Genomic DNA, 24,051 nt, shown 5'->3' with positions numbered 1-24,051 from the left:
CATTTATTTCCGTAAATCACACACCACATATTTCTGTAAATTGCTCAGCCCCAGAGTATCCCTCCAACATGGCAATGATATTGCCAGATTCAGGACAGTCTGTCCTACACACACATGAAATGCATGTAGAGCTATGAGCTTGTTGTGGTGAGATACATGTCAAAATATAATCTGTGTAGGGTCAGTGTAGGGGAGTAGAGCTTGCAGTAGTAACCGCGGGATCAGTGTAAGGGAGTACAACTTGCCATTGCAGAGCTCAGGTCAGTGCATTGGAAATGAGGATGATGTAGTTGCAGTGGCACGTGATTCGAAGATTTGTGAGGGATTCATGGGTTGACATACCAAATTACAATCTACAATTCTGCTTGTTTAGCAAGATCCTTAGCCAGGGTCATGGAGTGCATAGCAGGGATCGTCCATGGGTCCTGGGACTTGTTGGAGCTGTTGTTGGCTGGGTCCTGGGACTCAGTAGAGCTGCTTCTGCATGGGCCTTTGGGCTCAAGGGAACCGTTGTTGCATGGGTCCTGGGGCTCGGTGGAGCCATCGTTGCTTGGGTCCTGGGACTCAGTAGAGCTGTTGCTGCATGGGCCTTTGGGCTCGGCTGAGCCATTGCTGCCTGGGTCCTGGGACTCAGAGATCAGAGTTGCATGGGTATTTGGGCTTGGCAGAGCCGTCGTTGTATGGGTCCTGAAGCTCAAGGTAGCATTGATCTTGGGGTTTAGCGTAGCTGTTGCTGCATGGTTCTTGGGGCTCAGCGGAGCCGTTGCATGGTTCTTGGGGCTCAGCGGAGCCGTTGTTGCAGGGGTCCAGGAGCTCAGCGGAGCAGTTGCTGCATGGGTCTCCCTGAAGCTGTTGTTGCATGGATCCAAGCTCATTCCATCCTATCTGTGGCAGCCTTAACAATTCGACCTGGGCTGAAATAAAACTGATAGAATACCATTACCTGAATACATATACAAAATTCGGCATGATACGACATACAGCACAGAATACATGGTAGGCAGATAAAGCATGAATAGCATGAATGATGAGTAGGCAGATGGAATGCAAAGGCTGTGGCCTTGCTAACTCGTGATGAAGATGGGGAGCTAGCGATCTAGCTATCTTTGAATGGACGCCTTGAGCGTCATGAGTCGTGGCGTGCTGTACAGTCGTGGCTCCAGGAATGGAAAGGGGAGGGAAACGACTGGAAGTGGGGCAGCCTTGGGCCGGGGCCTGGCTGGGGGAAGTGGATGGGGGAGGGGAAGAGGGGGCGGAGGGAGTAGCGACGCGGGGCCTTCTCGTCTGAAGAAGTGGAGATGGATCCGGAACTATAGCGGAGATGCTGCGGGAAGGAAGTCAGCAGGAAAAATAAAAAAAAAACGTCCTGGCCCGCTGACGTGGCTGTGGCTGGAGCGGTGGTGGAGTGATGGCGCTGTCGACGTGCCCGGTTCGCGAGGTGACTGGGGAGTCAGCGAGGTGTTTATTGGAATTAGTCCCGAGGCCTCTTCGTGGGCCATCACATGCTGATCAGACATGGCTCCGTGAATGGAAAGGGGAGGGGGAAAAGGGGGCAGCCCTGGACCGGGTCCGGGCTTGGGGAAGTCGAAGAGGAAGGTCCGTAGCTACGGTGGAAACGCTGCGGGAGAGACGTTTCTGGGATGGACATTCCTGTGCTGCTGACGTGGCTGCCTCTTATCCGTGCTGGCATGGAAAGAAACAATGAATCTGTGTTCAGGGAGTGTCATTACTATACTGTATTTAAGCATAACTTAATGGACTCTGATTGTGGGAATTCATGATGTATAGCCACCTGGTGGACTGTTTTGTTATTGTTCCTTTGCATGTAAACGTATACAACCAGCCGAGTGGCTATGGGGCCATAACACGAGGTACAAAGTAATGGAGGTTTTCATACATTGTTGTCTTTCATTAGAAATAAACAATGGACGAATAGTCTTTAAACCATTCGGATGTAGAGTTATTTGCTGTCGAGTGACACAAAAAAAATGGGATTCGATGGAATGCTAGCAGTAGGCGATGGCTTGTTATCCTATGCAGTCTCCTATTCGCCTTATTCACCCGGCTGCCATAATGAGGCTGAGGGGTACACTTGCCATTACACCTCAGTCCAGCAGGTAATGGTGGTAAAGGTAAAGGTGGTGGTAATGCACTCCGTTTGCAAACTGCCAGATGTCAATACCCTTTTTTGACTACCATAACAACATATGTTGTAACAGTTAGAATCCTGACAGCTAGCCTGACAACCTCACATTCCAAAACAAATGTAAGACTGGTAACAGAATCATGGGGATTGGTCAATTAAGCACATTTTGTTCTAAACACTTGAAAGTAATTCTAAACAAAATCAAATACAACATAATGTAATTCTACATGTTTTATTATTCTACATGTTTTATTAACATTCAAATGAGAGAGAGAAATCACCTTGCTGCAACTCAACTCCGTTGCAACTCAAACACAGTCTGGGGTTTAGAACACAGGACCCTTAGAGCCAACTAGAACAGCCTGGGACTCAACAGGACTCAATCCACAATCAGAGCATCAGTCATTCTCTGACTTCACACGCTTTCGTTTGGTTTGTGTTCCGGGGGGACATTCGGGAAGTGGTAGGATTTTCCCGAGGAGACACATATCCAGGTCGGCTGGAAACACGTGGCACATCTGAGTCAGCTGGCGAGGCGTGTGGCATTTGGACAATATGCAGTGGATGGATAAGCATCAGTGGGTGAATTATCTTCAGCAGGTGGTTCGTCTGCAGGTGGATCATCTGCAGGGGGTGGACCACCCAGATCATCTGCAGTGGCAGGCTGCAGCTCAGGGTTTGGCCGGTCTGACACCATGGATGGTGCAAACGCCTCATCAGGGAAAATGTCTTGGTTATATGGGAAAATCCCAGTGGACCTAAATCCAGAAGTGATGTTGCGTGGTGACCTCATCCACCCATCAAGAGCACGGCTGTATTGGGTCTTGAACGGACCATACACGGTCACGTCGAGAGGCTGCATGCGATGGGATGTGTGGGGTGGGAGGGTGAGCAGAACAATTCCGATGCTCTTGGATATTTCTATTGCCTTGAGTGAGATGTGAGCTTTTAGATTATTATCCAGGATTAGCAGCATGGGACGATCAGGGGTGCAGTTAGATTGCTGTATCAGGTGATCAAGGAACTCAGGCCAGGTGTCTTCATTCATCCATCCCGTTCTGGTGGCGGTACCTTTGGCTCCTGGAGGTGCTCCTGTCATGAAGCAGTCCTTAAACTTGACTCTGGGGAAGACAAACATGGGAGCTATGGCATTCCCAGCAGCATTCACTGCACACACCACAGTCACCAGTTCTCCTCTCTCAGCCGATGTGACAGAACCAACTTGCTTTTTTCCTGTCTCTGTCACAACCTGATCAAATAGAAAGTTTAGAATCAATGACATGTCCAACCAGTATTCTACTACTGGTCTAAAGGTACATTGTATTTCTTTTCAGTCCATTCATTTTGTCCAGTTTACAGATTCACAGCATTACCACAGCATTATACATGCACCAGCACTTTATTGTGCACTGCACTTTAATGTGTACTAGAACCATACTCTTAACCTAATATGTACGGGCATTTTGATTTTAATATGAACTAGCACTTTAATATGCCCTCTAGTAGCCATGTGTAGTTTACCTGCTGTGGCTTTTGTACTGTAAAGACACCCGTTTCATTTACATTGTAAATCATGTGTGGAGGGAAGGCATGCCTGTTAAAGATGAGAGGCAAAGTAAGAACCTTATCAGAATCAGGCCATCCTTAAAAATATTTTCGTTTGCCGTAACCCGACCGACCCTGTCAATTTAGAACCGACCCAAATATTTATTTTTTGTCCCCTTTTAGTCCGACCGACTTGCCGGTTGTAAACTTGCGTTAATACCGACCGATTGTTTTTTTTACTCTAAACAACCAATACAAACGCAATAAAATAATATTTATTTTAGTAGGCCCAAGTATTGTGAATATAAATTGCCTACATGCAAACGTGGCTCACTTAAAAAAAAACCTGTGGCGTCATCTCTACACCATTGGTTTTACGCATGTCACACTATGGCCTACGCTTCGTTTCATTCACACAAACTGATAACGCTTTTACTTGGCACGAAGTTCTGGAAGAACTGTGGCCAGATCTTTTCTCATCCCTTCTCCCCCTAGTCTAACGGTGACCGTGTCGGAGTATTGAAATTTGTTGTGGTCTATTCAGCATTTCTCAAAATATGGGTCCGCAACATGGAGACTGCTGGTCCGCGGAGTCGTGGAGTGAAATTAGGCCCGGTGCTTCATCTGATAATTTGCTGCGCAGTTGATCAAGAAACCGCGGATCGACGAAAAAAGAAAACAAACGTTTCTGCTATCGATGTCATTAAACATGGAGCCCTACAATTAAGTGGTGGTATGAGCATTCATTCAATGCGCGTCTGCGCGAGAGAAACTGAAACTAATCGATAACGTTGGTATCAAAGCTCCGCTTCAACCTGTTGGAAGGCTATTTATTTATTTAACGAAACTTAATAGAACGACGTTGTTTTTTAGAACTTCCTTAGAAACAGAGCAGAGACTGTATAATACACTGTATAGCATTGAGTATTGTATAGTCAAATTTCAATATAACGTGGCCAAGAGCTATTGTAGCCTTCTTTCTGGGTACATGTAGATGAGCCTTATGACCCAAAAGTCTGCCATGACCGGGCCTCAGGTCAAAGAAGTTTGAGAAAGGCTGGTCTATATAACCTGCATCAGAATGAGGTTTGCAATGGTGCGCCTGAAGGCACGGGTTGAAGACCCAGTCAGTTACGTCACGATATGCACATTTGTGTAAATTCATTCCTACGTAATCACCATGACCAAAATTGTACTTTTTTTTTTACTTTGAATCTTGAAAAAAAAAAATATTGACCTACCTACCGACCCATTTTTATTTTTTTTTGGCTGTTACTGCAAACAAAAATATTTTTAAGGATGGCCTCAAAGCCAAATATTACAGCTAAAGCCTCCGTAAAAAGCATTTGCAACTGAAGAATTAATGCTGTCACCTGTCCATCACTACAGCCAGATTGTCAAAGAACTGTAGTTTTATTGAAGGCTGTAGCCCTTCCCAGGGATGTTGCCTCTGGATCTAGAGTAGACAATTCATTATTATAAGATTTAGCTTTGTGCCAAGATCAGTTGGCCTTAATTAACCTACAGAATCATGGGATCTCTTGCACACCCTAGCCTACCTGCACATTGTGTCTTTGTCCAATTGTCAGGGACAGGGATATTGTTTCTTTCTGTATATTCAAATGCCAGTTGACAGGACTTAACTGGAGGAAGGTCATGGAACTGTTCAGCTAGTTGTTTCAAGTGTTTGGCAAGCTCCTCCTCCATCTCATGTGGGATAATTCTTGGCATGATGGCTTTTCTACAATGTTTATGACATTTAAAATAAAAATGTAACATTACATATGAATTCATATGTAATTAATATTAATATTACATTACATATGGAATGTAATGTTACATTAAAATATGTTTAAAACTAAACTTAACTTGTGCCTCATGGTGGGGTAAAGTGAGACACTGTATCACTTTACCCCACAGCATTTGTCTCACTTTATCCCACCTCCACCATTTTAGAAAAAATGACCTTTCTTAGCAATTCAGGCTAACCTTCAGCTAGCATCATCACATGGTTTTATATGTTGGTAGTTCATCAACAGGTATGCTATAAGTTTTTCTACCTGAATCAATTTGCTTTGGCACAACAGTTGATTAAGCTGACCGCAAGAAAATTCACTTTTACATGCATAAAAAACATTTTGTTGGAAAAAAACATGCTTACCTCAGCAAAATGAGCTTCTCTTCTTTATGGCCAAGGGGAAATGGGAGGAGCTTGGAAACAAAATGGTCACATGGGCACAAATGTGTTCTGTTGCCTAGATACAGGGGTTGTCTCACATTACCCAGTGTCTCACGTTACCTCATTCTCCCCTATAAAGGTGTTATACAGACACATCGTTGGATTATACTGTGTATTACATTTTAAAAAGCATTGCAGGAGCATCTGTTTAGTTTCCTTTCATTGTCGAGCAACCCACTGGCACTGGCCCACTAAGCTAATGCCATCATTGTATTTTACTTTATAGACCCTTTCAACAATAAAAACAAAAACAATGCTTGAACGTTCTATTTGGGCCCCGATCTACTTCCTCTGCATTAAGATAACATATGGAATGTTAAAAAGGAAGTCTTGTGGGGCCAACTATGATGCTGATAATGGAACTCTCTTGAAAGGGTCCATAAGTATGATAATGTCATATCTCTTTTCAGCATGGACGATTGTGCTTGTCTTTGCACTGGGTCATGTTGGCTTTGCAACTGCTGGTAAGTAAGCTATAAAATCACAATCAAAATCACATCATCAGTGCCAGTGACTTTTGTCAGTATAATGAATTATATGCTATATTTCTCTGTCGTGTTACACCCATAAGCTATGCTATTTTTTGTAATATGCTACATTATGTTGTGCTATTCATGCTGCAATGTTGATAATGGTATGCTCTGCTACTTTGTGATATGCTACATTATGATACGCTGTATTATACTTAGTCCTGCGATATTTTCTGCACACAGTTCAATTGCATTGGGTCCGTATGTGTTTACATTTATTTCCTCTTCAATACTAGTTTAAATGGAGGCTTGGAATAACAAGTACATATTTTGAAGAAAAAAAAACACACAGTAGTAAGTAATTAAGTAATTTTAATTTGTATAGCACATTACATCATAAAGTGCTTCACAGTTAAAACGACAGTTTAAAATATGATTCAAGCACCAACTACAACTGACACCTCCAGACACAAACCATAACAAAAACGTAATCTAGTACTCAATGCCTGTTAAAAGCAAGTCTGAAAAGATGTGTTTTAGTAGAGATTTAAAAACTGTCACAGATGATATTGATTTGAGTTCCCGTGGTAAACTGGTAAACCAGAGGCGTGGTGCATGGATACTGAAAGCACAGTCTCCTTTTATTTCTGTGTGTGTGAACGGGGGGTGTCCAGGCGTGCGTGGGATGCAGATCTTGAGCATATTTGTTATACAACCTGGAGCCTGCCCATTTAATAATTTAAAAACAATACCACTTTATACTGGATTCTAAATTTAATGCAGTTTTTAGCTTAATTTCACACACACACACACACACACACACACATGCAAGTGAAATTCAAGGATTGGATTGGAATTTAAGAGCCAGTTTCAATTCAATTATGGAATTTTGCACAACCCTGACACACACACACATAAACATAAACAAGTACACGCACACATGCACACAATTCAGGAATTTCTCAGAAATATGAACAGGCAAGATGGGGGTGGGGTTGTCTACTGTATGAACTAATCATGTTTTTGTAATTGTTGTCTAGCACAGTGTTTCTCAAAGTGTGGTCCGGGGACCACTGGTGGTCCGCAAGCTATCCCAAGTGGTCCGTGAGCAGATGTGGTAAAATATAATATAGATGAGTTGTTTGCAATATTGAACCAACTTGTATGTAAATCCAAACAGTTCTGCAACACTGCCTATGTAAGCTATGCCATCAGTTTAAATCATAAATTAAGGTGGTTCAGTGAGTAGGCCTATTGTGTAGGCTAATATACTGTTGAAGTAGGTCTAATCTTTTTTTTTTAGCTAGGTGGTCCGTGCGTTTCTTTTTTATTGGTTAAGTGGTCCTTCGTCTGAAAAAATTTGAGAAACACTGGTCTAGCAGATACCAGTGAGAATTGAGTGTGCATAATGCAATTTAGTGAGACAGTTAGAATCATACATGCCTTTCACCTTTTGTTTTTAGCCAGCAGCCAGACCAGCAGATACCCTGAGTTTGCTTAATTACTGAAGCTAAGCAGACTTAGTGAGTACTTGGATAAGAGACCTCCTGGAAGAGTATGTTCCTGCTGGAAGTGGTGTTGGTGGCTGGCTAGTAGGTGTCACTCTTCCCTGTGGCCAAAATCCATCAAACAAATATCGATCCCAATGCCCTATTGCAGTAACAGGGACACTGTACTGCAGGAGATGTTGTCTTTGAATTCGAACACATCTACAGTCGTGCAGTACTCCCTGAAAATTTCAAACATCTAACATATCGCCATCTAGCGTGGCGGAGTAAAACATTAATACTGTTTTTCAAACTTTTTCAGAAGAAGGACCACTTACAATAACTAACCAATAAAAAAGAAACGCACGGACCACCTAGCTAAAAAAAAAAAGATTAGACTTACTTCAACAGTATTAGCCTACACAATAGGCCTTCTCACTGAACCACCTTTCTTATTGTCTTTGCACTTTGCTTATTGTGTCAGAGGATTCATATGATTTAAACTGGCATATCTTACATAGGCAGTGTTGCAGAACTGTTTGGATTTACATACAAGTTGCTTCAATATTGCAAACAACTCATCTATATTATATTTTACCATGTCTGCTCGAGGACCACTTGGGATAGCTTGCGGACCTTTTAGAAACACTGATCTGCAAAGATCATGACAGTGGTCCAGTCAAATCTTTTACTGTCTATGGTCAAATTCCAGCCAAGCTACAATATGTAATTATAACAGACGAGTAGTGCACACAATATTGTTGGAAAATTGAGATGTGTGAAACACTATTTGACTGAAATGGTAATCAGAAATAATTTGTTATATATAAAAAAAGACTAAAATGTTTTGACTAAAACTGACTAAGACTGAGATACCTTTAGTTTTCTTTTGACTAAAACTAGACTAAAATGACAAGACTTTTAGTCGACTAAAACTATATTAAAAATAGGTGACAAAATGAACACTAAGGATATGAGATATTGCATCCATACTCAAGCTGTGATTGTTAACTGCTGATGATACACCTGGCCATTTTTGGGCAACACAGTGCAACTAATGAGGGCAGCAGACAGCAACTTTGTTAGCAAAACTACCGATATACCGAGCTAAATCCCATTCAATCTCAATGGAGTAATGGCAGCTAACAGTTTACTGGGGGGACAAAACGATGTCTTCTTAACAACTTTAGCAAGTAAAAATAGATGTTAATTGGTTTTTTAAACATTTGATGAAGTAAAATGTCCATTTTTGGTTTTCAACATAAACACTTAGCAGAGTAAAAAGATATAAGAAGCTTCTCTTTTCCCCTCGATTCACTATTGTGACCCTGGTTTCTTTATTGAACATTTCAGAAGCACACAGATGGTTGGTCATGTGATTCATTGCTAGCACTCTGATTGGATGGTCTCGTTGCCCATAAGTATCCAAATCATTCAGATAGAAAATATGTTGCCCAATCTAAATGTGAGTGTCGCTCAGCAACAGCCCATATTGTTGTCCCAAGAAAAAATGTCAACAATAAACAGAATAAATTGAAAGGAGTTCTATAAATTACCCATGTTAAAAGCTGAAAACAGTTGAAGACCCCTGATCTAGCATGAATTGTTCAAACGTAATGACCCAAGGAACTTGGTGATTTTGAAAAACTGCATTATTAGACTAATGACCCTGTTTTTTTCAGCCTCCATATCTGAGAAAATACAGTGGGTCACAGTTAAGAATTGACACTTCATTCACCATCAAGGTGATTCACGCAGCTGGGTGAAATGTAAGTACAACTGCAGCCGCTTGGGGGCAGCATAGTCCGCTGTGGCGTTCCACGGTCGAACCGGACGGAGCATTCGACAGCAAGGGCTGTGATTGGCCGAGTTTTCAGTGCGTTTCTCTGTGTTTTTAGCAGCCCCTGCTACATGCTAATCCACTGTAGCCTAAGCTTTGTACATAATGTTAAACATAGTTTTGGATTCAGTGGCAAGATTTCTTGATTGTACAGTGCCTGTCTCTCAGTAATGTTTTAAAATGAGAGCTTTGTCAGCTGGCAGTAGGCTACTTTGTCGGTAGTCATGAGAAGTTCGCTTGCTAACAGAACATAAATATGCTGCCCAGAAACCTTGTGAATAGTTCTGATTTTTTTTACTACACTAACGAGGTTGAAATATAGCCTTTGCCTACAGCATCTCCTTAACAGTAATGTTAACAAAATGACAGCATTCATATGACAAAGGAAAACGAATTCGGTCACTCAAGACTGTGCCACAGCAACCAGTGTAGGCTACAGTCCTACCCAATAGGCCTACTCGAAGCAGATAGCGTTGTCTGACGGTCGAGTGGGTTAATGCACGTATTTCCAGAACAGGGGGTCGTTTCTAGAAAAGTTAGCAACGACGTTGCTCAACCACCATGGTACAACGCAACTTGCGACCAAACAACGACACTGTTACACCTGTTTCCAGAAAGCATCGTACCTGTGTTGCAATTCGCTACCTCCGACGTTCGAACACCGTAGTTCCAACAACGTTGTTGATGATGCAGCGATACATATCATTGGTGGAAACAGTGGCAACGTGTAATACCCCACCCCCTAGAAATGTTCTGTCACGGCCTATGTCGACATTTTTCTAATCTAAACCGAGTGATTAATGCTGGCATTGTCATTGCCATCAGCCAAAACCTAAACCTATTGCAAGCATATAAAACAGTTAAAGAAGCCCTATGCAAGTCTGGTTATTCTTTCGCTGTTTCTGGGTTTTTGCCTGATTTTGGCTCGCATTTTTCACAACATAGCTCCCCCTGCAGCTTCGGTAGCAAGTGACTGCTACGCTAAACCCCCACTAGCTAGCGAGCTAGCCATCAAGAAACCAAGCTAAACACATACAGGGCTCACAATAAAACGGTCGAGCAAACACATTGTTCAAGAGACTATCAAACCACATTACAAAAACGAAGTTCACCCAAGGGTAGGCTACTTACAATTTCAGCAGCAACAAATCCAAGTCGGAGTCCGTTTTGCAGTCGTCTTAGAAACTACATTCTTACTACATTTTCGAGGCCTTCCGCCGAGTCACATCCAGATTTCTTCGGTCCGGGACCAGAAAGTTGCATATTCGTTTTTTCCGCGGAGAAGCACTAGGGGGAGACGAAGCACCCACCAAACGACCCAAAAAGTGTTGTAGAACCATCAGAACGACTCTCAACCTGCATAATTAAGGTAATTTTTGCTAAAATTGTTGCATAGGGCCTCTTTAACTTAAGCAGACCAATATGAGTCATTATTTGTGTTAAATATCTATGTTGGAAAAAATATATAGCCTGGACAAATCTCTGGGTATCTCATAGTTTATCAACTGTCTCGTAGTTTAACGGCAGCGCGTCGGTGCACCGCGCGCTCGGCCCGAGTTCGCATCCTAGCTCTTCTTTTCATCTCTGAGTAAGAGTAGGCCTACGAGACACAACAATAGGTTTTGACCATACATATTTATGTATATAGTTACTCTACATTGAGAGAACATAGGTAGGCTACAAGACATCAGTCAAAAACAATTGAATCTACGTGTCACACAGTTCACCTGCAGGTAGCGAGAAGCAAGAGGACAATCTCACATCATAAGAAAGTCGAACCTACAACGTTGGGATAACAAGTCTTCTGCTCTAGCTACTACACCATTTATCACTGCTGTTGTAAGAGTAAGATTATAATACTAAAAGCAAGGCAATACTCAAATTAACATAGATAGCAAGAATGAGCCAAGTAGGGGAGTCAGTGTCTTAATCAAAATTAAGCTACAGGATAGATCAATCCTTGAGTCACGAGATAAACATCCACTTTGCAAATTTTGGTTAGGCAGTTATGATTTTTGGTTAGGCGCTCCGGACACCAACAGGAACTACCAAGGAACGACACAAGTGCGACTGCCTAGGGGCAGTAGTTCAAACGACCAAACTTTGCGTCCTTGTTTGCGATTGAGAGTTCGAACTACCCTTTTTAGAAACACCAAATCCAAGAACGATGGAGCGTACTACCAAGGTTGCGATGCAAGTTAGCAAACGACGCTTTCTAGAAACGAGCCCCTGGTCTGCAACTTTCAGTTCTGCGTTCGAATCTAGGCAGGAGCAGAGCCATATAAAGGCCTAGGCCTATTGTTATCATTTTTTGCAAGGTGTTGCTCCTGGCAATACTTGTTTATAAGACGTTTAGTGATTAGTTGATACTGTAGCTGTTTTTGGGACACGTTAAACGTTCTTTATAATGAGCGCATACGGGGAGTAAAACGACTGTTACGCGCTGTTACAACTGTAGGCTACAATGATTGCAATACAAAAATATGCGCGTGTTAGTTTAGTTAGTTTTGTGATGTTTTGCACTTTTGCCTCATGTGTTTTCAGGTTTGAGGGCTTTTTTGGCAAGATTGACCTTGGTTAGACTCTGCATATGTTATTTCTCCGTATGGAAAATAAAGTCAATTTTCCTGTTTTCCAATTTTTCTGTTATTAGTTCAATAACAAGTGTTGTTTGTTAAAACATGTGACTAGTGAAACTCAAATGATTTTAGAAATATTTAGCCAAAGCCAAAAAGTGTTAGAGAGAAGGAGAGACGCCGGTGCAGCTCAGATGTCTTCTTAATTGTCTTTATTCTTTAGTAAAAGGTGCAGAACATTATTAAACTTTGACTAACGTTTCGATGTTTGTTAGTCAAAAACATTGACACTTTGAAACGTTAGTCAAAGTTTAATAATTTGTGCCCCGCGCTCCCCCACTGCTTGTGAAAGAAGGGGGTGGGGGAGGGGGGCTTAACGTGAAAAAGCTTAATGTCCCAAAACGGCAACAAGTCATAATGGTAGGCTACAGGAAGTGGGGGGAGGGTATGGGATGACCAGAGCCGTCTTCGCTGTGCTATTCAGAAAGCATCTTCTATTGTCTTTCCAGGCGCACACAGCTCGTTATAGCCTATCGAGTGCCTTAACAGATAGGCTCTGCTCTTGGGTTTGGCCTCACAGCGAACTCAACCCTCTTGTTGCTTGCAGTTTGTTAAATAAAGTGATGCAGATTACATTATTCAGTCCCTCCAGGATTTCGCGATGTTGCGATCGCAACAATTAACGCAAATTCAGCAAATCCTTGTGAATTCTGGGCGACCTCGCAATTTTATCCAAACACTGCAACTTTTTTGTAAATTTGGCCAATCATCATGGTTTCCCCGTGAAATTTCACCTACCACAACAGTCCCTCGCGCAGAATATGAGTCAGATGCCACACTCACTTCTGCAGACACCAGAGACTTGTTCACTCCTCTGCAGTTTTGATGACAATAAATAGAAGGCTAACGTTAATGATCTGCTTTACTTGCATCTATCAACCTCAGTTTGTGTAGTGCTAGCAAAATCATAGAAATTAATAACATTGTAAGACATTTACCTCTTCTATGATCCAAGAATGATTTCATTGAGTTATTTTTTAACATTAATTTTAACTAATGACATGGAAAACATCCCGAATTCCATCCACATATCGTAATGCACTATGCAAAGTTATTTCCAGTCATAGCCGAACACGGTGAGATGCAAGTGTTCCAATCCACTCCTAATGTTGTTATTAGGAGACCTCCTTGGAAAACTAGGTTGCTGCTGGAAGTGGTGTTGGTGGGTGGCCAGTAGGTGACACTCTTCCCTCTGGCCATAAAAAAAAAAAACAGATCGATCCCAATGCCCCAGTGCCGTGACGGGGACACTGCACTGTAGGAGATGCCGTCCTTCGGATGAGACGTTAAACCGAGGTCCTGACTCACTGTGGTCATTAAAGATCCCATGGCACTTATCGCAAAGAGTAGGGGGTTCCCCGGTGTCCTGGCTAAATTCCCAACCTGGCTCATTCAATCTGGCCCCCTAATCATCCTCCACTGTAATTGGCTCATTCACTCCCTCACTCTCCACCTCAAGCTGGTGTGTGGTGAGCGTTCTGGCGCATAATGGCTGCCGTGCATCACCCAGGTGGGTGCTACACATTAGTGGTGGTTACTAGTGAGGTCCCCCCATCCATGTGATGCACTTTGAGTATCGAGAAAAGCGCTATATAAATGTAATGTGGTGTTGTTGTTGTTGTTAACAGTGGAGATGTTAGCAAAACTATAGCGTTTGGTAAATGGAGATGCAGATCATCTCCCTAATTAATTTCTTTGCGCAACAGCCCACATTATGCGCTCACTCCAGCGAGACGAGTGAAATAAGTGTAGGCCTAGGCTGTCATTGGCTATTTGCTACGATATAAGCTACTGTTAGGCCTACAACAAGTCGCGATTTATTAGGCTATCCAATCGCTATGCTGTTTTCATGAACATTGCAGGAATCCACTTCATTCACCTACCCATGAGTGGGTCAGTTTCACCTTCGCAAACACGCATGCACATTGAATGATAGCCTACCACTTCCACCTAATGTTATGCCTCTATATTTTATGAATTAAGAAGTATTTATTGATCAGGAAAACATTTAGTTTATTATGACCACCGCGCAGCGAAGCGGCAAAGATTGTTTTTTTTTTCTTCTTTTTTTTTTCTTTTTCGCATGTCCAAATTTCCGTCAAGGATTCCCGGGACACTGAAAGACCGGGGTACACGAAACTTGGTGGGCATATAACCCCACATGGATAGCATGGAACCATCGTTTTTCGTTTTGATCTGTAGCCCCCCCGCTGGAATGGGCGGCGGTCATATTTTGTACCGCTCTGCGGTACACCTAATTATTATTATTATTATTATGACCGCCGCGCAGCGAAGCGGCCGTCATATAGGTTTAGTCAGATTTTTTTTTTCTTTTTTTTTTTTTCCTTTTTCGCATGCCCAAATTTCCGTCAAGGATTCCCGGGACACTGAAAGACCGGGGTACACGAAACTTGGTGGGCATATAACCCCACATGGATAGCATGGAACCATCGTTTTTCGTTTTGATCTGTAGCCCCCTCGCTGAATTGGACCCCCCGAAAGGAGGGTAGGGCAGACACAGTTTTCTGTGAATATCTCGAAAACCGTAGGGTTTAGGAGGACCATTTTTTTTTTTTGTATGTTGGTCTTAAGGGGGCATGTCAACCCATCCCATTACCACTTATTTCATGTATAGCGCCACCTAGTTAAAAATTAAAAAGCAAAAAATTAGGTGTTTTCATCTCAATATCTCTGGCTGACAAGGTCAAAACTGCACGAAATTAAAAGTGTAGGATCATTATGACACCCTCTGAATGCATGCCAAGTTTTGTGTACTTTCGTTCATGGGGGGCCTTACAATAAAATAATTTATGTGTACATTTAGTGACGTACACCAACAAGGATTCCCGGGACACTGAAAGACCAGGGTACACAAAACTTGGTGGGCATGTACCCCCACATGGATAGCATGGAACCGTCATTTTTCGTTTTCATCTGCAGCCCCCCCGCTGGACTGGACCCCCCGAAAGGAGGGTAGGGCAGACACAGTTCTCTGTGAATCTTTTATGGTATGTTGGTCTCAAGGGCCCACATCAACCTGGCTCATAATCACTCATTTGTGATTTCCCCCCCCTCCGGTAAAAAATGAAAATCAGTAGGATTAAAAGAAAGCCAAAATAAATATTCATCATCATCATCATGGCTGCATTTTCAGTATTGGCGAGAAGTAGTCGTTTGTCCACTAGATGGCGCATCGTTGCAGTGAGACGTAATTTTGTTGGAAGTTAAAAGTGGGTTGGAAAAAACAATGGACGCTTCATACAAGGACTGTAATTTACCGCAGCGAACATCTAATAAGGATAGGACGATGTTCACATGAAGTGTAATTCCCATTTCTTCTTGAAGCCGAAATAAATCTGAGGATGTTTATCGGACATGCTTGGTTTTTACTGCAGGTACGTTAATCTTGTAATATCAATAAGGACCTAGGTAATGTTACCGTTAGCGTTGGTTGAGTGATGGAGGCATTTGATTTATTGCATTTGTAGAAAACTATAAATGCGGTTATACCAAGCAAATGTATAGCAGCACTGTTTGTATCTTTCGACTGTCATTTATTGCACGTGCTACAAAATCATTCTGTGCAATGGAAGATTTACCAACGTTACACCGGTCTGATACAGTTTTGCCTATACATGCGTGAGACTGAGACGCCTGTTTATTTTGTTTTAAGTGCGTGCAGGTTGTGAGAGTGGAATCGATGTGCTTTGATTACAGCTTGGTAGTTGTAGTCTGTGAAATTAAAAAGCACGTGTGTGTGAAGTATCCAAACAATGACACCTTCATTTCATTATGGCTGCTTTAGCAAAACACCTTAAGCTACTGTGTAGTGGGTCCCATTTAGAAGTGGCTACTTCATTCCCGCTTTCCTTGACTCATGGAGCTGCGTGAATGTTATTACAACTTTTCGCCACGATATGACAGTTTAAGTCCGCTTGATACTGTAAGGCGTAAGCCATTGGTTTCCAAAGGAGATTTTATTTGTGTCGCCAGCATAGCCTATTGACAATTTATGTTGTAAATAGGCCTACCTTATTATCCTACCTGTAGCTTAGGGAAGCTAACAGCTTTCTATTAGGATCTAGTTTGTTAGTTACCGTTTTGTCATAACTCCCTGATGCATTTTTGCATTTAGAATAGCCAGAGCGTGTATATCTCAATCGGAAAATTAAACAATATCGGGTGCCTATGGACTAGGCTGGGTGAACCCAGCCTGATCTGCCCGCTATTTATTTTTTGATTTCTTAAAAGATTGAGCTTGGTCTGATGAAAGCCAGACTAGCCATGGACCTCAGTTAAACAATGCAAGGGAACATGAATCAGCCTATATTTGCACTAACAATAACGGACAAAAGCTCTTCAACTTTGGCCCGTTAAAATGTGTATGAACAGTCTAGCGACGCATTTCATCAAGGCCCATTTGGACATGTCAGTTATTTGCACCACTGGTTAGATGTAAAACAGCATTTCGTTTCAGACTAGGCTACTGTTACTTAATTTGTGCATTAACAATAACGTTTCAGACTACTGTTACTTAATTTGTGCATTGACAATAAAGTATTACATGAACTAAAGATGACTAAAATCTTATGTAGAAGAAGAAACATTCACAAAAAATCCATCCATCCAAAAATAACCTTTGTTTTTGATAGCTGTTGAAAACGGCATGGAACTGACAGAGATGTTTTTGTTTATAAATACATAATAAATAAATAAATAAATAAATAAATAACATTATGCTGATACCTTTTGCTTTTCCCAAATACAATGTAGCCTACAGGTGTAAGTGACCTTTCATCAATCCAGTTGCAATGGATGAACTGTGATGAACTGCCCTACTTGTGATTGTTTAGAGATTTTAAAGGTTTTATAACAATGCTACATCTTCTTTGGCTATTCTACAATCTATTCACCTTTTCAGCACCAGTAGGCTACTTTCTGTGCAGCCGCACACACACACTCAGGCATGCCAAACAAGCATACACAAAAGTTTCAAGAGTGGGGGATGGAGTAAAATATGGAGACAAATTGAAGTGTGATTTATTGTCGCGGAACGGATGTACAGGACTGAGCGGCGGTCATATTTTGTACCGCTATGCGGTACATCTAGTTAGGTCATATAGGTTTAGTCAGATTTTTTTTTTTTTTTTTTTTTTTTTTCACATGCCCAAATTTCCGTCTAGGATTTCCGGGACACTGAAAGACCGGGGTACACAAAACTTGGTGGGCATGTAACCCCACATGGATAGCATGGAACCATCGTTTTTCGTTTTGATCTGTAACCCCCCGCTGGACTGGACCCCCCGAAAGGAGGGTAGGGCAGACACAGTTTTCTGTGAATATCTTGAGAACCGTATGGCCTAGGATGACCAATTTTTTCCGTATGTTTGCCTCCAGGGGTCATGTTAAACCATTCCATGTGCACACATGTGCATAAACAGATACACACGCACACACATACATTCACAGTAATCATACATATGACACATACTCACACAGTAGACAAATGTACGCATGCATGCACATGCACAAACACACATACGCAGGCAAACACACAAGCACGCACACACACACACACACCCACACACATAAACATAAACGTGTACACGCACACATGCACACAATTCAAGAATTTCTCAGAATTATGAACAGGCAAGATGGGGGTGGGGTTGTATAAAATGAATTTTACATGTGAAATCTATGAACTAATCATGTTTTGGTACTTGTTGTCTAGCAGATACCAGTGAGAATTGAGTGTGGCTAATGCAATTTAGTGAGACAGTTAAAATCATATAGGCCTTTCAGCGTGATTTATTTTTGTGGAAAAAATGTGCTGGACTGGGTGGCGGTCATATTTTGTACCGCTCTGCGGTACATCTAGTTTTTCTTTCGGTCCGCGGTTCCATAACACCATTCAGGTGTGCCGCAAATTAACAGACAGAAGCATAATCTAGCCTAAATTCATGGCAATTTTCTTTTTTTAAATCCGAGGGCCCCCATTGGCTGAGGGCCCCTGTGCACGTGCACACTTGGCACAAGCCATGATCCGTCCCTGCCTGTCACCTACTTGCAGACTGAACAATAATTCTGTCACGGTCTCCTATAGCCTAGCCACTACCACGCTCTGCCACTACTGGTTTTTGTTATTACTTACAGATGATAAAGACGTAAGATTCTTGCCATTTCGTCAGATAAGCACTTCTACCTCGCATTCGCTGGAAATAAACTTTTTTATTCATTTGATGATTTCAATTATTAAACTTTGCAACAGGTTTGAGTATGAATGGATCCACAGATGAGTTTTCATTGTTATTAATATTGCGGGATAGGCCATTTTGTCTTCGCGGAGGTCTGCGCTCTCGAATGTCCTTCTAGTTAGCATATTAAAATGAGTGTGATTGAGGGAGGAGAGAGGGTGGAGTGTAATGCTTGTGCATGTGCGCTTAATTTCACGTTAATTGGGATGTACAACAAGATAGTCTTCACTGACTGAAACGTTTGTACAGCACTCTTGCACTTTCTTGCACTTTTTGCACACTGTGTTGCCTCAAAAAAACTTTTGAAAAAATATGTAAAAAACTAAATACAGTGGTTTAATAACCAACCTTGTGTGATTTACTTGCTTCTCAGAGTGCAAGTCCTCCTTGCCAATCTACTAAGACTTTTTGACCACTGCACCAGAGAACTTTTCTCAAGAGGACTTAAAAACAAGGCGCAGCTCTACTTCAGCTCTACTACTACTTTTTAAGTGTGTTGCAAGGCATAAAACGTCCTCACTTTAGATGAGCTCACACAATATCATTAACTAACTACTTGTAACTCAAGAGTTCATCATGAATTATACTATTAGGAAGTGGTTTATAAAATATGTATCCTCACCCTAACGAATCATTAGTGCATGTGTATGTAACAACTGTTAAATAATGGAAATATTACTTCATCAAAAACATATTATTTCATCATTTATTAAGTATTAACAATAATGTAAACATATAGCATATGTTAGATATATGCTTATTTACTATGAACAAACCATTTATAACTGTGTGAACAAATGCTTTACTGATAATAAATTATGTATGAACAATAGATTACTAATGTAGTTATTATAAAGTGTTACCCGGTTTTGTCATAACTCCCTGATGCATTTTTGCATTTAGAATAGCCAGAGCGTGGATATCTCAATCGGAAAATTAAACAATATCGGGCGATATGGGGAAATCTGCGGTGAGTGACTCCATGCAAAAACACAAAGTTTATATTGTTTCGCCACGTTATTTGAGTTAAACGAGCATGGTGGTGTCTCGTAAGGAACCAACTCATGTTACATAGGATCCAAAAGCAGATAAGGGTTGCCCCCATAGGATGGCGTTATAGCTATTCCAAAGCGCTGGCAGCCAGTGCAGATCTATGGCTAGGTCGAATTCATTTTTGTCTGGGTTTTTTGCTTCCCTAAGCATGGGGTGACCCCTCAGGAAAACGATAATGGGGTTAAAAGTTAAAGTTCTCCTTTATACTTACCAAGCATGTTGTTAGAATCTTCTCTGCTCCGTAGTCTTTCAGGAACAATGGAAGCCCTCGGAGTGCCACGGTCTTTCTGTGCATGGAAATGTCCGATGTCTGAAAAAAGCAAACATTACAAAAAAAAAATCCTTAAGAACTTTCATTTCCACAAAACAAATATTGATTTCTGTTGTGGTCATTCTATTACTTCTCAACAAGCAACTTAGGCAATCAAAAATACCATAAAACGCCATTTAGACCACAGCAGTAGATTTACAGTATCTACTACATCTACATGTCTTTCTTATCACCTGCTTATCCAATGAGTCAAGGAGTGTCTGCATCTCTTCACCCAAATGTGCTCTTCTGTTTCTAAACATCTGCAGGAGTCTTGGGGTGTGTGTGTCAACAGCTTCCAGGAATGTTCTCTTGAGGTTAATCATCGTTAATCTGTGAAATTAAAAGTTCACCTATAGAAGAAAAGTGCTTAAAGGTTTATAAAAGCTATTAGAAAGCAAATAAACACAAGAATACATTAGTGAAATTATGAGAGACGGAAATCAGAGAGTGTGTCACCAAAGAAGCAAGCTGAAGAAAAGGTTTTGGAAGAAAAAAGCAGACAGAGTAAGAGTTAGAATGACTTGAGAAGTACACCAACCTGATACTCCAGGAAGAGAGCTGGCCATCTGTTTTTCACCAATACAACATGGGGTTCCTGTTCAACTATTTATTTCCTTCGCAAGGAGAATGTGCGATCCATAGCTCCACTGACAAAAGTCATGTTAGGATTCCTTTTTTCCATCTCAATGGTTATTGAATCTCGATCCTTTTCCAAGGAGTCTTCACTCTGTCCAGCGGGGTGGTTAGGAAGGAAATTGACCTCGGCTCTTCTTGCTTTTTTGAAAGGTCTTCCATGGTTTCCCCGCCTTTCATTCACCTTCACTTCTTCGCAGCCTGCATTGCGCAGCTTCTGACGGTAGTTTCCAATTTTGAATGCAATACTGATATTCCATCCATTCCACCCATTTCCGCTTCCTGGTTCACGAAGGCAGGGATGTTTATTGACAAGAGCTATTGCTATAGACTCTCTTTCTTTTGGTTCTGGATATGCAGTAATCTCAAACACAGCTTGCGCAATTTTATCTAGAATGTCACTTTTCATGTCTCTAGTGGCTTCTAACAGGATGCCCTTCTCTTTGTAGGCATCATTTCCTTTTTGGAGGCGCAATTCGACATCATAGGCAAAGGTTGGTATCGGAAAAGGAGTTGGCCATGCAGAAACCCGTCTAGATGTACCAGGAGAGCTACATGAACTTGGAGGTGATGCTGTATCCAGTGACGACAGTGACACATCTGATCCATCAGGGTCAGGAACATCTGATCCATCAGGGTCAGGGCTTGCCTCATAAATCACCTTCAGGGTAGCTTTCTCAGGTGGTAGCTCTGAAATAGCTGTTAAGTTGCAGAGTTCATTTCCAAACTCTGGGTCCTCAAATTGGAGAATGAATCCTTTGTTCAGCTGCAGTTGATCTTGTAGAATTTCTTTTAAGCTTTGTAATGAGCTGGGGAGATCTGGCATACTTATTTTTTTTATGTTGTTCGGCGATATTATGACACGCAGCAACATTTTCTAAATTTCTGCAGAACAAAAAGAATTGTAGCGATTATTTGAATGACTTAACATGAAAGCAAGATAAAGCATTAGTCTCTGACAAAGGTATTGGAATTTCAGTGCTCATGAATCACAAATGCATTAAATCATATCAGTGATCACAGACCACCTCAGTGCAACAGAAATTTCTTCGGTGACACTAGAAGCTTTCCCCTGACAGAGTAGGCTATCAAAGGATAAAAGTCATTTAAGTCATCAAATGTCAAGATGTCAGTCTCAGCATAACTTGTCTCATCCAACTCATACGATCTAAGATGTTCTATATACCAAGACGGGAGCTTTATGCAAAGGAACCCCAAGTCTTCTGCAACGAGAATTCTATGTATTCTGTGGAATTCTGGTAGGCCACCACACTGACCTGCAGAAATGATCATGCCCTCTCTGTATCTAATTCCATCCACTTGAACATCGGATGACAAAGACACAGACTCGAGGTGGGAAAACCTTCTCTCTAAAGCCCTTTTCCACGATGCATCTAAAGATGCAGCCTGAACAACGTTCACTTTCTCAACATGGATACGGTGGCTTAGTAGATGTGAATCAAGATGATATGCAACCATTAACTGGTGTTTGGTTGTCAAGGTGACTAGAATGTTCTTGAAATTCTTGGTATCATGGACAACCGTTTTGAAAAAACTGTGTTTTGCCTCAAAACGCATTGTCCATAACTCAACCAAGGGACCAAAACATCTAATAAGATGTGCATAGTGCTCCAAAAAATGATGTTTGGGCCGTAAACGCAGTTCAGGAAAAGTCTTAAGTAGCAAGCTACGATGGTCTGCTATTTTAGTTTCCAAATAACTCAGTGAGCTCTCAGAGAATTTTGTGCTAACAACAATTTCAGTGATATCTTTGAGATCCATGAGTATTTCCCATGCTGGGTCATTTTCTGGCACACAATCACCTATCATCAGAGGCAATAACCTCAGCAAAGACCAGTTTTCATGGCCATTACCCCAGGCGTTACCACCTTTTGAAAAGCTGTGTTTTGGTATTTTGTGTGGTCTGTTGTCTTTGTCATAGTACTTGTACGGGAAGGACATTATAGCGTGGTTAACATCATCAAAGGAAATGAACTTCTTCCTTATTAGTTCTTTGAGACATAAGGTCAATTCTACAGGCACAACCCCCTCGAAAAGATCATGGAGAATGTCCGGAGGGAAGCCTGTGATGGGGTGGAAATAGGTCAACTGTTTGCTTAAAGCACACTCACCTTTGACACCACAAATGGCGTTGTTGCCCGGAAGTCTTCTTACCAGTAAATCGTGCTGCTCAGGAGTCCTCAGCGGAAAATCACAAGGAGCTTTTTCCAGAGTGTCTCGACTGATCAGACAGAATCTGCAGAAATTGGCGACAGAAAAACTTTCTTGAAAGCCAGCCAATCCATGTGCTCCCAAATTATCAGCACAAACACAATAAATTGTTCCTTTCACATTGTTGCGTTTTGCCTCAACATATAGCCCTTCCTTTTCTAAGACTGAAATGTCTCTCAACAAAGGGGCAAGGAATCTGTCAAATCCAAACTGCTTCACATCTTCGTCAAGTTGTGCCTTGCAGAAGAAAAAAAAAAATCACCTGCCCCTAGACTTGAGGTAACGTTAGCTAGCTAATGTTCGCTAGCGGTTAGCTAAGCGCGCCAAAACATTTTGTTTATTTTTAAACACAACGGTCTTACGTATAATATCAGCCTTAGTCTACATACAGAGATACTAAACGATATTACAGACGTATTAGTCGGCAGAACTAAGGGGGGCCTTACATTTGAACACGAACCCTGTTGTCTGTGTGTGAACTTACCAAAGTCGTTGTGCCCATAGGTTGTGCCTCGCGCGCCTCTCCTCTCCATTAGCGGTGGAATCCGACTGCGCATGCGTGGTCTCGTTCCCAAAAAGTTGGCTGAACTTTGCCCTGCGATTAACTTACATTTTGAATTTCTCCAAACTTTACCACTCAAGTTCTCCTAATGTTAATAAAAAACAGTCATATAACACACGATTGCAAGTTAAGACAACGGTCACTTGTAAGAATGTTCTTTCTTAATTAGTTTTTCAAGTTGTGGCCACTATTTCCCAAGTTTGATTTTTTACAGTGCATGGACCTCAGTTACACAATGTAAGGGAACATGAATCAGCCTATATTTGCACAAACAATAACGGACAACAGCTCTTCAACTTGGCCCGTTAAAATGTGTATGAACAATCTAGCGACGCATTTCATGAAGGCCCATTTGGACATGTCAGTTATTTGCACCACTGGTTCCTCGCTGGAGCCTGTCTACTGGACCGTGGCACAGAGACTGCCATACCATTATTTGTTCGTGGGGCAGCCGTGGCCTACTGGTTAGCGCTTTGGACTTGGAACCGGATGGTTGCCGGTCCGAACCCCGACCAGTAGGAAGTGGCTGAAGTGCCCTTGAGCAAGGCACCTGACCCCTCACTGCTCCCTGTGCGCCGCTGTTTTTGTGTACTTCACCTCACTGTGTGTACACTGTGTGCTGAGTGTGTTTCACTAAT

At 41.8% G+C, this 24,051-nt stretch overlaps 2 protein-coding genes across 5 annotated transcripts in view; one reads left to right on the top strand and one right to left on the bottom strand.

The window, feature by feature from the left end:
- LOC121719393 overlaps positions 1-24,051 on the top strand; it is a 97,435-nt gene that overhangs the window by 7,844 nt on the left and 65,540 nt on the right. Inside the window, exon 2 of the mRNA XM_042104943.1 lies at positions 6,341-6,394. Coding sequence (XP_041960877.1) covers positions 6,341-6,394 — 54 coding nt within the window. The remainder of the gene's footprint in view (positions 1-6,340; positions 6,395-24,051) is intronic.
- LOC121719550 (jerky protein homolog-like) lies at positions 49-23,985 on the bottom strand. 4 transcript variants are annotated; one of them, XR_006034272.1, is made up of 11 exons: positions 23,336-23,985; positions 22,752-22,876; positions 20,525-21,504; positions 20,178-20,336; positions 19,885-19,983; positions 5,853-5,902; positions 5,251-5,432; positions 5,065-5,147; positions 3,668-3,740; positions 2,428-3,395; positions 49-1,683 (listed from the first exon to the last, which is right to left on the bottom strand). XR_006034272.1 is itself a non-coding variant. In XM_042105286.1 (9 exons), exons 6-9 carry the CDS (start codon positions 5,347-5,349, stop codon positions 2,670-2,672), a joined length of 981 nt encoding a protein of 326 aa, XP_041961220.1. In that variant the 5' UTR covers positions 5,350-5,432; positions 5,853-5,902; positions 19,885-19,983; positions 20,178-20,336; positions 20,525-21,504; positions 22,752-23,985; the 3' UTR covers positions 2,423-2,669. The 4 variants fall into 4 exon arrangements, 1 of the variants encoding a protein (XP_041961220.1); XR_006034271.1 differs by having other exon boundaries at positions 22,752-23,985; XR_006034273.1 differs by having other exon boundaries at positions 20,178-20,316; positions 22,752-23,985.

The sequence above is a fragment of the Alosa sapidissima genome, chromosome 9 (genome assembly GCF_018492685.1).
Source record: "Alosa sapidissima isolate fAloSap1 chromosome 9, fAloSap1.pri, whole genome shotgun sequence".
Classification (NCBI taxonomy): Eukaryota; Metazoa; Chordata; class Actinopteri; order Clupeiformes; family Clupeidae; genus Alosa; species Alosa sapidissima.
Note: the sequence above shows the minus strand (reverse complement) of the source record. Positions and strands in the feature narration are given on the sequence as shown.

Bases quoted from the DNA above. Each gene is read 5' to 3' on its own strand.
- LOC121719550 (XM_042105286.1), bottom strand. From the start codon at position 5,349: ATGACCTTCCTCCAGTTAAGTCCTGTCAACTGGCATTTGAATATACAG. The intron at 5,148-5,250 runs GTAGGCTAGGGT...TGTCTACTCTAG, and splicing joins GACAAAGACACAATGTGCAG to ATCCAGAGGCAACATCCCTG. The intron at 3,741-5,064 runs GTGACAGCATTA...CATCTTTAACAG, and splicing joins CTGGCTGTAGTGATGGACAG to GCATGCCTTCCCTCCACACA.